Below are 14,917 nucleotides of genomic sequence, written 5' to 3' on the forward strand. Positions count from 1 at the left end.
CTGGGAATCCCATTATATATATTCATTGGGATTGGCACTTTTCTTCGGGAATGAGGTGTATACAAAGGTTACATTCTTTCCGTTGGGAATGGAATTGGAATATTGGGGTCCATGTAAACGTGGCGAGTCGAGAGAGCGAAACGTACCATCTTCTGCTTCCGTTTGTCCGATTTGGTGCTTTTATATCGGAGCGTGTACGGTATTTGCGTGCTCAGGGAGAAGGTCTGGCTGTGGCAGCGGAGTCGCTGGGGCTCATTATCCTGATGAAATTTGCGCAGATGTGTGAGCTGCCGACAGACTCGGCGGTGACACAAACAGCCAGCTCTGTCCCCTTGAGCCAGGCAGGTGATGAAAACGGGAGAGGCACGAGTGCTGAGAAACGACGGCCATTAAGCAAAAAAGAAAGCGGCGAGCGAGCGAGGGAGGGAGGGGTGTCGGCTGAGGGGTGTTAGATATATACAACACGTGTGTGTGTGTGTGTGTGTGTGTGTGTGTGTGTCGGTGTCTAGCATTGCATAAAGTAACAATTTCCAAACAGGAGCTTGGTAAAAATGTCAGATAAATCGCGTGCATGTACGTCCCCCTCGCCAGGCGCTAATCTGGCCACATCCACATGACGAGCGGACTGCCACTTAAAGGGGAGGAGATCCACTTTGATCACGCGGGGAGGCCCCCCAGGGCCAAACCTGTCGCGCTGCCTATTACACCGCCTCATTTGCATATATGGGGGCTGATGGGTATGAAAGCTGAGATCTTGTGTGTGAACGTTCGGAACAGAGCAGCGGCCGCCGCCATCGCCGCCGCCAACGCCAACGGAAAAAGATGTCCAGGACAGAAGACGCCAGCGCTGCCGGTCGCCAGCGGTGAGAGGAGCGGGCACGTCACTTTTTGAAGGTCACAAGTTCAACGCCACGGAAAAAAAATACCCCCCCAAATGAAATAGTTTGGCCCGAGCAACAATAGTCGGATGCCCTTGAGAGAGAAACTTCCAGATGCTGCTAAATAGAAATGGACCGGCAGCCAGCACTTGTCATGACCAAAGGAAGGATAACAATACTACCAGATACTACCAAAATAAAGACATATTTTCATATTTTCATAGTTAAAAGCAGAGAAAAAAACGGTTTCCAACTTCTAAATATACTTTATAACATGATTAGAGACCTATAGACATGATATAACACACCTATAGTCACTATATTACCCATTTTAGTGTTTATAATAACGCAAAATAAACCATTTATGACATAAATAAGACTTGTGTACGTGTGTTTTACTGTAAACATTGTTTTCATTATTTGTTTACATGTGGCTGCACGGTGGACGAGTGGTTAGCGCACATGCCACACAGCTAGGAGACCCGAGTTCGATTCCACACTCGACCATCTCTGTGTGGAGGTTGCAAGTTCTCCCCGGACATGCGTGGGTTTTCTCCGGGTACTCCGGTTTCCTCCCACATTCCAAAAACATGCTAGGTTAATTAGCGACTCCAAATTGTCCATAGGTATGAATGTGAGTGTGAATGGTTGTTTGTCTATATGTGCCCTGTGATTGGCTGGCCACCAGTCCAGGGGTGTTTTTCATTGGACATTAGAGGGGCTGCACGGAGGCCTCACAGCTAGGAGACCCCGAGTTCGATCCCACCATCTCTGTGTGGGTTTTCTCCAGGTACTCCGTTTTCCTCCCACATTCCAAAAACCAAAATACCTCTTGAGTGTTAAGTTGGTGTGTGATGAGTTTAGTGTTCTCACATTCCAAAAACATGCTAGGTTAATTAGCGACTCCAAATTTTCCATAGGTATGAATGTGAGTGTGAATGGTTGTTTGTCTATGTGTGCCCTGTGATTGGCTGGCCACCAGTCCAGGGTGTACCCCACCTCTCTAGCCCCCCTGAAGACAGCTGGGATAGGCTCCAGCACCCCCTGCAACCCTCGTGAGGATAAGCGGTAGAAAATGAATGAATGAATGTTTACATGTTACATGCACGATGGGCGAGTGGTTAGTTCGCAGGCCACACAGCGAGGAGATCCGAGTTCAATTCCACCCTCGGCCATCTCTGTGTGGAGTTTGCATGTTCTCCCCGTGCATGCGTGGGTTTTCTCCGGGTACTCCGGTTTCCTCCCACATTCCAAAAACATGCTAGGTTAATTGGAATATGAATGTGAGTGTGAATGGTTGTTTGTCTATATGTGCCCTGTGATTGGCTGGCCACCAGTCCAGGGAGGATAAGCAGTAGAAAATTAATAATAATAATAATAATAATAATAATAATATGTTTCAGGGTTAGATTTCTACCAATATGATCATAAAAAGGTGATTACTGCTGCAGATGTTTGTATTTATTTCTTAAATGTCAACACGTATATATGGAAGGAAGTCCCCCAATGAACCGCAGCTCCATCAGTGCCGGCGACACTCGTGCAACACAATTATCTTGCTACTACCTTGTAGACCAGACCTGGGCAAATTAAGGCCCGCGGGCCACATCCGGCCCTTTGTACGTCCCTGTCCGGCCCGCGTGAGGCCAATCATAAACACCATAAATTAAACTTTTTTTTAACTTTTATTTTGAAATTTTATTTTGAAAAGCGTTACGTCGCTACGTATGCACGTCGTAGACGTAGCACCTTCACTCGCGTATACACGTGTGTGAGTGAAGGTGATGCTGTTCGCGAGGTTATCCCCAAGATGTCGGCACACCCCAAGAAAAGAAAAGTTGATAACGAATGCCGTATTTTCAACAAAACATGGACTTCCAAATATTTCTTTACAGAAAGTAAAGGCAAAGCAGTGTGCTTAGTCTGTGGTACACAGGTTGCTGTGTTTAAAGAATATAATTTGAATCGCCACTACACCACCAAGCATGAAGATAAATACAGAAATCTGTCTGGTGAAGAGCGTGCAAGGGAGTCTGATGCATTGCTTGCAAAACTACAAACCCAACAAGGATTTTTCACTAAACTTCACACTCCCAGAGATGCAGCCGTCAGGACAAGTTATGTCATTTCTCACAAAATCGGCAGAAAAAGTAAGGCGTTTTCCGACGGAGAGTTTATTAAGGAGTGTTTATTGGACTCTGCTGCGCTGATGTGCCCAGAGAAAAAAGGCGCATTTGAGAACGTTTCACTCTCCCGACGCACTGTAACGAGGCGGATTGAGGACATCGCGGGGAACTTAGAGCTATTCAAAATATTTAATTTAAGTATTTTACAATGAAAGAAAGTTGGTGGCCCTCTGACACAATTCAGGCTTCTCATGCGGCCCCTGATAAAAATTAATTGCCCACCCCTGTTGTAGACGATGCCTGTTAAATGATATTAAATGTATATTTTTTTACAAGCTGTACAGTCCAGTCCAGGGTGTACCCCGCCTCTCGCCCCAAGACAGCTGGGATAGACTCCAATAGCTCCGCGACCCTCGTGAGTATAAGCGGAAGATAATGAATGAATGAATGAATAATAACAGTGTCACGTAGCACAATAAAAATAATCTAAACAACTCAGAACGATATTGGAATTAATCCACAGAGTCGGGGGAATTGCGGTAATACGGACATGATGGTGCAAGTAAACAGGCCAAAGACCAGCACCGTATATAGGACCTAGTCCTGGTTCTAGTATACTGTTTATGTTTTGAAATAAAGCCGAGCCCGGCCTATTCTGCATGCACTTGTTTTGCAGACAATGTGTGTTTTATCGGCATTGACGGTGCTCAGGTGAAAGAAAAGCCAGTTTACCCCGAATAAGCATTTCAGATGCACCAATTTATTCTCCACATTGACTTTTGCAGCTACAAAGGAGCGCAAAGACGTATTGTCTCCGGCGTGTAATAGGCTAAAGCGCCACGCTAAGCGCTTTAACGTTTTATCTCCAACCGAAGCGCCGCTACCACGCCGCATCATTTCAAGTCGGGTATAGGATGCGTTCCCGGCGGACCCTCAGAAAGCAGACCTCTCTTCTTCTGCTTCTTCTTCTTCTTGTTTACGCAAATAGTTCTGTCACAGCTTCGCTTTGTTTCGGTCCTTGTTTACTCCGGAGTTACTTCTCTCCGCCGGTGTGGGCAGGGGGATGAAACGAGCGCTCCTCACCTGTTGTTGTTGTTGTTTGTTGATGCAAAACTTAAGCGGCAGACGTGGATTCTTTGAAGTAACTTTCTCCTTTTACGTTTTAATTTTTTTTACATTTTTATTGATGTGGTCGGAAAGTTTGGCTTGTGCACTCGTTTCCACGGCGATGTGTAACAGTTTTACTTTCAGGACACGCTGAAAAATTGAAAGAAAGTTGGGATTGTACGTGTCGCTACGATCGCTCCTCCGGCTAACAAACTAGTCCAGAATAAAACAAAAACTGTACTTTTTCTGTGTTTTTGTGGTACATTTTTGTGTGTAATGATAATCATAGGACACGGAAATTAATAAAGTTGCAATAACGAGACGTACATGAAATATTATAATAATACAGTCAGAATTGGATCATACATGTAAACATTCATTAATTTTCTAACACTTATCTTCGCAAGGGTTGGGGGTGCTGGAGCCTACCCCAGCTGTCTTCAGGCGAGAGGCGTGCGTGCTAACCCCGCAACCACCGTGCAGCCCTTTTTTGTTATAGACAAACAACCATTCACACTCACATTCATACCTATGGACAATTTGGAGTGGCTAATTAACCTAGCATGTTTTTGGAATGTGGGAGGAAACCGGAGTACCCGGAGAAAACCCAGGCATGCACGGGGAGAACATGCAAACTCCACACAGAGATGGCCGAGGGTGGAATCGAACTCTGGTCTCCTAGCTGTGTGGCCTGCATGCTAAGCCCTCAACCGCCGTGAACTATATATTTTACACGTAACAGTCCACCTGGTATTATTGTATCTGTAAAATTGCCATGCAATCTGCTATTATTATTTATTATTTTATATTTATATTTAAATATTTTAAAAATAATAAAATATTATAATAATTAAAATAAAATTACAATAATAATTATTATATTATTATTATGTAAAATATGCAAATATAACCATATTATTATATATAATTAATATAATAATTAGCATTAATATAATAAATATAATAATCATAATAGTTATAATAATAATATAATTATTATTATTTTAATTTTTATTATTATTATTATGTGCTTGTGTCCCTTTTTTCAGGAGCACTTTGTAAACAACAGACCATGTCAAACAACGAAATTGATACAACCATCAAAAGGTTGGCTCAGGCCATGATGCCAGGTTGTATGTTGACTTTAAATTAAATACTTTTGAAAGATTGGGCGGGCCGTATTCAAACACTTGGCGGGCCGGATGTGGCCCCCGGGCCGTAGTTTGCCCACCCCTGAGTTAGAGCATAGAAAACCTGTTTACGACCTTCTAAATTAGAGCCCCGTCGACATGTACAACCCAATATGGCCGACACAATAAGAAGAAAATAAGGCGTATATAAGACGTAGGGTTTTATATTCGGGATTTTGTTACCTTGTTGGGGACTGGACCACCATTTCAGAGAATGACATGCTTAGGCAAAAATTAGCGTTCTCATACTCGCGGAACGTGTCGTGATTCAAGTGTTAAGTGGGCCCCAGCACGCCACCACCGGGCCTTCTCTGAGGACGCCAATGAGCAGGAATCATTGCTGAAACTTTTTTTGACTTTGACTTTAAATGGCATTACATATGTAGCGAGGAGAAAAATGAAAAATGAATACAGTGGAGTCTGGCAAATGTCAAGGGTAATGATCTCCGCTAAAGCTTACCTCCTTCGCTTTCTGTTTCAGCCGAGCTTGCTCTGGGTCCTCTTGCCTGGAGCGGCTCTGTGGAGTCAAAGTGGATGATGGAGAGAGGGATGGGGGGGGTTGGATGATGGGGGGGTGCACACAGGTTAACAGCTGGTTTTAAGAAATCACCTCCACCCACCCACCACCCCTTTCCTTGCCCACCTTTAACAAAGCCTCGCTACTCATCTGTTGCTGCTGCAGCAAAAAATAGTGCAAAATGGGAACAGCGTACGGAGGTGTCAAGGACATCGTATTTGAATTCAGAGAAGTGCAATGGAGCTCCACCCCCCGGGGGGGCTGTGGCCTTTAAACCCGCTCCAAATCCAGCCCTAAATAAGCCGCTGGAGGGGGACTCTAATCAAAAGAGGTTATTAAAAATTCTGCATGAGCCAGCACACACACACACACATACACACATATACACACACACACATACACACAAAGGGTGAAGGATGTTGGTGAGTATCAGTGACAGCGGTTGTGTGAGTGTCACAGTGAGCCGGCGTGGCCATGCGTTAATGTGTGTCCCCGCCGTAACCGCGCTTCTATTTTAATAAGCAGCCGAGATGTGGGTGAATATACTCGTCCCTGGGAATCCTTCACCGCTGCGCTAAATACGCTCGTGCGGGGGCCACAAAGGCTGCGTTGCGGCGCTTAGAGCTCACAGAACGATGCAATTCCGGGTCAATCTGGACATCATCTGCATGGATTCACAAAAGTCACACAAGCAGGGAAAAGCGCTTTCTTGTTCGCTTGAATGGCAAATGGGGGAACATTAAAGTCAGTTTATTGGTTTGAATTACAATAAGGAACAAAATATGTTTACACTTGAGAGTCGGTGAGAAAAGCAATAGCTCTTTCTTTGGCAGGAGCCAATCAGTGCACTCACAACAAGCTTGTCAGTGGAGGTCAGTATATTGCAGCATAGCGGACTAACAATATAACAGCCTGACTCACGGTGTCATCTTTCAAAGAACACTTAATTCATCACACTGCAACTTCATACCAAAAAATTATATAATAATAATAATAATAATAATAATAATAATAATAATAATAATAATAATAATAATAATAATAATAATAATAATAATAATAATAATAATACCCTTATTTATTTATAATACAATTATACTAACTTATATTATATAGGTTGGTTATAAATTATTATTATTAATAATAAAATAATAATAATAATAATTATTATTATTATTATTGTCATTGTCATCTTTCAAGAACACTTAACTAACAGCACTTAATTCATCACACTGCAACTTCATACCCAAAAATTATATAATAATAATACCCTTATTTATGTATAATACACTTATACTAACTTATATTACATAGGTTAGTTATTAATTATTATTATTAATAATAATAATAAATAATAATAATAATAATTGACAATATTGACCATTTTATTATTATTATTGCCATTGTCATCTTTCAAGAACACTTAACCAACAGCACTTAATTCATCATACTGCAACTTCATACCCAAAAATTATATAATAATAATAATAATAATAATAATAATAATAATAATTTAATAACAATAATAATAATGATACACTTATACTAACTTATATTATATAGGTCGGTTATTAATTATTATTAATTAATAATAATAATAATTTAATAACAATAATAATAATGATACACTTATTTACACTTAATTATCAAATCCACTTATACTAACTTATATTATATAGGTTGGTTATTATTTATTAATAATAATAATAATAATAATAATAATAATAATAATAATAATAATAATAATAATAATAATAATAATAATAATAATAATAATAATAATAATAAATAAAACACTTGGCAGGCTGGATGTGCCCCGCAGGCCGTAGTTTGCCCGGGGCCATCATTATTATTATTATTATTATTATTATTATTATTATTATTATTATTATTATTATTATTATTATTATTATTATTATTATTATTATTATTATTATTATTATTATTATTATTATTATTATTATTATTATTATTATTATTATTATTATTATTATTATTATTATTATTATTATTATTATTATTATTATTATTATTATTACTATGAATAATAATATTACTGAGACACTGGGACACAAACATGTCCCAATGTGACTTTTTAAAAGTTTTCCCAAAAGGCACTGTGGCTGAACAAAGCATCCACTGAGGTGCTGCAATGACGTCAGCTTCCCTCTTTTTTTGCTTTGGGCTCTGTCTGGCTCCTTCTGGTGGACAGAAGCAGCACTGCTGTGCCATTTTCTACGCTTTCTGTGTTCTCCTCCAATGAAATGCATTACGGGAACATTTTTTAAATGTTTTTTTTTCTCATATTGATACGTGTTTCTATATTTCAGAGGCATAACATTTGAGTGTTAGTTGCTGTGTGATGAGTTTAATGTTGTTCGTAAGACGAAACCGTGAGTCAGACTGTTAGTCCGGCTAGTAAATAAAGATTGTGATTGTATTTTTTTCGGTACTAGACATTCTGCTTTGGCTCCCTGTAACACTTAGAACCGAATTTAAAGGTCCTACAAAGCACTTCATGGTCATTGTTGTACCTTAAATGATGACTTCCTAGAACTGCACAATCAGGACGTGTTTGCATTGTCTACAAATACATCAGCAGGGATTGATAGAGCTAATAGCTTCCTGTTTTAACAAGATATTTGTTTTGTTAAGCTAAACAAAAAGGTGAGGTTATGAAGTTTGGCGCCCGGCGTTCATCAACCAGAGAATTTTCTATTATCGGGCATGGCAGGGACCGCAGTGTAATAACGCAATTAAGACGACGAGGTGCGGCGCAATGAGAATCTTTACTGTGGGACATTGGCTCCATTCAAAATTAATTAAATTAACCCAGCTCGCCGCTAAATGGGCCGCCCGGGGGCATTTTCATTTGCTGAGGATTGTCGCTCTTTCTCTTTGGTCAGTGGTGATCTTTGCACGTTCTTGTAGGAGAAGCACATCAGAAGAATAAAGTAGATCCTGTTGCATATTTGTTTGGGTTTTTGTTTCCTACTGATTGCAAGTCAAGTCCTTTCTGCAGCCATTTGTTAAAAAGGTCACTTTGACTTTTTATGGACTTGACCTTCTCTGTGGAGTCCACACCTACTAGAGTGACAAAGAAGCTTCTAGAAGATTATGAATATTTATTACTATATAATAGTAGAAACTATTCTCGATATATCATATTATATTATATTATATTATATTACATTATATTATATTATAATAAAAATAATAATTAGGAATATTTATTACTATATAATAGTAGGAACTATTCTCGGTATATTATATTATATTATTATTAAAAAATAATAATTATTATGAATATTTAAGATATGCCTTTATTCGTCCTTCAGTGGGGAAATTTGTAATATTTATTTATTACTATACAATAGTAGGAACTATTCTCGATATATTATATTATTATAAAAAAATAATAATTATTATGGATATTTATTACTATACAATAGTAGTAAATATTCTTGATAAGATATTATATTATTATTAAAAATTAATAATTATTATGAATATTTATTACTATATAATAGTAGGAACTATTCTTGATATATTATTATTAAAAATTAAGAATTATTATGAATATTTATTACTATACAATAGTAGGAACTATTCTCTATATTATATTATATTATAATAAAAAATAATAATTATGAATATGTATTACTATATAATAGTAGGAACTATTCTCAATATATTATATTATATTATTATAAAAATAATAATTATTATGAATATTTATTACTATACAATAGTAGTAAATATTCTTGATATGATATTATATTATTATTAAAAATAATAATTATTATGAATATTTATTACTATATAATAGTAGGAACTATTCTTGATATATTATATTATATTATTATTAAAAATTAATAATTATTATGAATATTTATTACTATACAATAGTAGGAACTATTCTCTATATTATATTATATTATTATTAAAAATTAATAATTATTATGAATATTTATTACTATATAATGTAGGAACTATTCTCAATATATTATATTATAATAAAAATAATAATAATTATTATGAATATTTATTACTATACAATAGTAGGAACTATTCTCAATATTATATTATAAATAATTAGTAATATATATATATTAATATACTATTATATATATTAATAGTTAGTACTGCAATCATTGAAAAACCTGACTTGTTACTCACTTGAGTTGCCAGCGATGAGACAATAATGTGTGTGTGTGTGTGTGTGTGTGTTGAGGCCATTTTCATGATCATTTAATAATAATAATAATAATAATACTAAAGTACATCCAAGTTTACTTGTTGTACTTTTGTTCCTTGACAAGATTGAATATTTTTATGATTACTGTATATTTTCCCGACCTGAGATGGAGGATTTTTTTGCAGGTTGGGAGTGTGGATGGATGTGTGACGGCTGCATTTGTGTGTGTGTGTGTGTGTGTCGGGAGGAGGGAGGGAGGGAGGGAGGAGCCAGGACACTCAGGCCCCGGGGCCAGGAGCCTGGGAGGACATGGGGAGGTCACTCCATCTACTGGTGTCACACTCTAATTCATCTGTCAGGAGCAACATGCACACACACGTACACACACACACACACACACACACGTACACACACACACACACACTGTTTTTTTCACATTGGCACCCAACAATCGTCAGGACGCCGTAAGAAGCGGAGGTGACTTACCTTGGCGGCTTTTAACAGGATCTCTCTCTCCTGCTCGTCCTTCCTTTGCTTCTCCATCCTCTCCAGTTGCTCGAAGAATCGCAGCTGGGAGCGGACGTCCGCCGACTGCTCGTAGCACTCGTCGTCCTGTGACGGTCACAGGAAAAGACACCCATCATTAAAACGACTCACGAGCCATCCATACCGCAACGTCTTCATCACAAGGCTAGCTAAGTTCTCAATCCGGAAACTCCATTTCTACTTCCAAAAGTTTCCCGTATAGTTGTCTAGTCTACTTGCCAACACACACACACACACACACACACACACACACACACATACACACACACACACACATACACACACATGTCCTAAGGCTGTAATTCCCATCGATTTTAGCCCCGTTAGTTCCCATTTCATTTGTCAGTCCAGTGACACAGTAGGGGGGCTCTGGGTCATGGTGGACCGGGCCTCTGGACTGCAACCAAGTGTAATCTAATCCGGCCCACACACACATTCCTGGGAGATGACTTTACTGTTTAGACGCCCAATCAGGAAATCCAGAAAAAATACCGTATTTTCCGGACTATAAGTCGCACTTTTTTTCATAGGTTGGCCGTTCCTGCCACTTATACTCCAGAGCGACTTATAAATGAAAAAACACTGGACACCTTTTGTGTTCATGTTTATTTTTTGTGTAGCTGAATAAGCATTGTGTTAGCATATCTTACACCTATTCAGCCTGTTCTCTATTCTTTTATTGGTACAACTTGCCTTCCAAGAGGACCTAATGTCTGTTTTGGTCAAGTAGTTCAAATAAATTACCTGCAAAAAATGCCACTTATACTCCAGTGTGACTTATGTATGTTTTTTTTATACCTAATTATGCATTTTTGGTCAAAATTACGAGATAAAAAGTCAATGGAAAGAATTTGGAGGCCTGGAAATAATAAAAGGGATGTGGCTGTTCACAACTGGATGGACATTTTGCCAAGTGACCAAGACGACTGTGGAAAAGACGGCACCTGCGACACATGTGTAGTTGGTATCTCGTAATTTTGACTTTCTTATCTCGTAATTTTTACTTTTTATCTCGTAATTTCGACTTTCTATCTTGTGATTTCCACTTTTTAACTCGTGACTTCAACTTTCTATCTCATAACTTTGACTTTCTATCTCGTGATTTCGACTATCCCGTGATTTCGACTTTCTATCTCATGATTTCGACTTTCTATCTCGTGATTTCGACGTTCTATCTCGTGATTTCGACGTTCTATCTCGTGATTACGACTTTCTATGTCCTGATTTTGACTTTCTATCTCGTGATTTCGACTTTCTATCTCGTGATTTCGACTTTCTATCTCGTAATTTCGACTTTCTATCTCGTAATTTCGACTTTCTATCTCGTAATTTCGACTTTCTATCTCGTAATTTCGACTTTCTATCTCGTAATTTCGACTATCTCGTGATTTGGGTTTTTTACCTCGTGATTGAGACTTTTTATCTCACGATTTCGACTTTTTAGCTTGTGATTTCGACTTTATCTTGTGATTTTGACTTTCTATCTCGTGATTTCGATTTTTTATCTCGTAATTTTGACTTTTTTCTCATGATTTCGACTTGCTATTTTGTAATTTTGACTTTTTATCTCCTGATTTTGACTTTTTATCTCCTGATTTCGAATTTTTATCTCGTAATTTTGACTTTCTATCTCATAATTTTGACTTTCCATCTCGTAATTTCAACTTTATCTCAAAATTTTGATTTTCTATCTCGTAATTTCGACTTTCTATCTCGTGATTTCGACTTTTTATCTCATGATTTCTGTGAAAAAGACAGTACACATGCGTAGTTGGTATCTCGTAATTTCGACTTTGAATGAATGAATGAATGAATGAATGATTCTGGTTGAGGAAAAAAAAACTAACTCTCCCTAAATCTCTCCAGAAGCATAAAAACAGCATGCAGCCATGTTGTGAAGGCTAACTTTGTAAACCAAGGTGGAACATCCAGGGCGGAATCTTTGCCTTCATTAGGAAAAGAAAGGACAGAGTTCCCACCACCCCCGACTGGGTACCCACCAGTGTGGGCGCACACTTTATACAAAACATTATTTACAGACACGCCTGCTCTTGGGGAAACCCAAAGAAACGCGGAAAAATAACACAACAACTTTTGCAGGTTATGAAAAGTTAATAAGATAATTGCTTATTTCACATGTTCGTGCAAGCAGGTGCGCACGACTCCCCCGACGCCGCTTGGCGCTTCTCGCTTCCATCCCTTCGTGTGCGTGTGTGTGTGTGTGTGTATGTGTGTGTGCGTGTGGATGAGAGAACACATCAGAGGATTCCCAACGACTCCCTCCCCATCTTCCCTTGCTCTCATCCAGCCCTCCTTGCTCTTTGTTGCAGCGCTGAGCCTGCACTCTTGACGGGAGGGGGGGGGGGGTATGAAGGGGGGGCCCAGTTGCTCTTTAAGGCCCTCTTCATCTTTTTTTATTTTTTTTCGCTGATGTCAACAAAGTGGCTTCACAGAGCGCCGTGTCGCTGTCACACACACCTCGTTTGCAAAACCACAAAAAAAAAAAAAAAAAAAAAAAAAAGGAAGCGGGAATGAAAGGCCGGCTGCAGAGATGCTATCCGCCTACTCGGTGTCGGGAAAAACACGTTATGAAAGTTTTCCCAAACAAAGCAGCACTGTTATGCTTTATTGTCAGCCAATTAAATGTACCTATATTCTTATATTCCACGGCTACTGCGGGTAAAGACAACCATAATGTGGAGAACACAGAGGCCTTCTTTTACGTCTTAACTTTTTAGCGACTGCCAGTCTCAGGCGTTCCCATTTTAACTCCTTTATCGTTGTTATTTTGCTGGTACACATGATTTTTGATCAGGAATATACAGCAAACCGTTTTTTTTTTTCATGGTTTGGCCGGTCCTGCCCCTTATACTCCGGAGTAAGGATCAACCGATACATCGGCCGGACGATATTTGCGTTTTTTTACTTGAATCGGTATCGGCCGATACCCGCGTGGGCTCGTTGATGTATTTTTCCGCCGCATGATTTTCAGACAGGCATCCGCCGGGCAGCTTTGTGTTGCCGGAAGACCCTGCAACACACGCAGTCGCGGTACCCTGAATACCAAGGGTATGTTTTCAACTTTTAATTAGTTTCTAATAGTTAAACTTAGTTGAAATATTGTCACCTGCTTTGAAATAGGAAACATGAACGCCAAATGTATGTAAGATACGTGTTTGAAAATATAGTTTAGTTTATGGGTCTGAAAAAGGGATCGAATGATATGCCGTTTAAATGTGTGTTTAAGAAAGTTCAATCCTACTGTGCCCAGTGTTTACATTTCCATTCATATTTGTTTAAACTTGAGACCTGGAATATTTATTATCATTATCATTTTTTCATGTAAATTGAGGGAGAAAAAGCAGCATCAGCCACAAATATCAGCCTAAGCAAAATCAGCCATCGGCTAAGGGTGATGGAAAAAATCGGTATAGGCATCAGCCTGAAAAAAAACATATCCGTCGATCCCTACTCCGGAGTGACTGAGTACCGTATTTTATGGACTATAAGTCGCTCCGGAGTATAAGTCACATAAGGCCAAAAATGCATAATTACGTAGAAAAAAACATACATAAGTCGCACTGGACTATAAGTCGCACAAGGCCAAAAATGCATAATTAGGTAGAAAAAAACATACATAAGTCGCACTGGACTATAAGTCGCACAAGGCCAAAAATGCATAATTAGGTAGAAAAAAACATACATAAGTCGCACTGGACTATAAGTCGCACAAGGCCAAAAATGCATAATTAGGTAGAAAAAAACATACATAAGTCGCACTGGACTATAAGTTGCACAAGGCCAAAAATGCATAATTAGGTAGAAAAAAACATACATAAGTCGCACTGGAGTATGAGTCGCACAAGGCCAAAAATGCATAATTAGGTAGAAAAAAACATACATAAGTCGCACTGGACTATAAGTCGCACAAGGCCAAAAATGCATAATTAGGTAGAAAAAAAACATACATAAGTCGCACTGGAGTATAAGTCGCACAAGGCCAAAAATGCATAATTAGGTAGAAAAACATACATAAGTCACACAAAGCCAAAAATACATAATTAGGTAGGAAAAAAACATACATAAGTCGCACAAGGCCAAAAATACATAATTAGGTAAAAAAAAAACATATATAAGTCGCACTGGAGTATAAGTCGCACAAGGCCAAAAATGCATAATTAGGTAGAAAAAAACATACATAAGTCGCACTGGAGTATAAGTCGCACAAGGCCAAAAATGCATAATTAGGTAGAAAAAAACATACATAAGTCACACTGGAGTATAAGTCGCACAAGGCCAAAAATGCATAATTAGGTAGAAAAAAACATACATAAGTCGCAATGGAGTATAAGCCG

General features: G+C 38.6%; 1 protein-coding gene across 2 annotated transcripts in view; it reads right to left on the minus strand.

Moving 5' to 3' along the window:
- The window catches only part of LOC131139092 (transcription initiation factor TFIID subunit 4), a 145,772-nt gene that overhangs the window by 73,804 nt on the left and 57,051 nt on the right, over positions 1–14,917 (minus strand). For both annotated transcript variants that reach the window (XM_058088356.1, XM_058088358.1), the window contains 2 exons: positions 10,503–10,628; positions 5,762–5,818 (listed from right to left, as the gene is read on the minus strand). In XM_058088356.1, the coding sequence (XP_057944339.1) occupies positions 5,762–5,818; positions 10,503–10,628 (183 nt within the window). The remainder of the gene's footprint in view (positions 1–5,761; positions 5,819–10,502; positions 10,629–14,917) is intronic.

This window comes from Doryrhamphus excisus, chromosome 12 (genome assembly GCF_030265055.1).
Source record: "Doryrhamphus excisus isolate RoL2022-K1 chromosome 12, RoL_Dexc_1.0, whole genome shotgun sequence".
NCBI lineage: Eukaryota > Metazoa > Chordata > Actinopteri > Syngnathiformes > Syngnathidae > Doryrhamphus > Doryrhamphus excisus.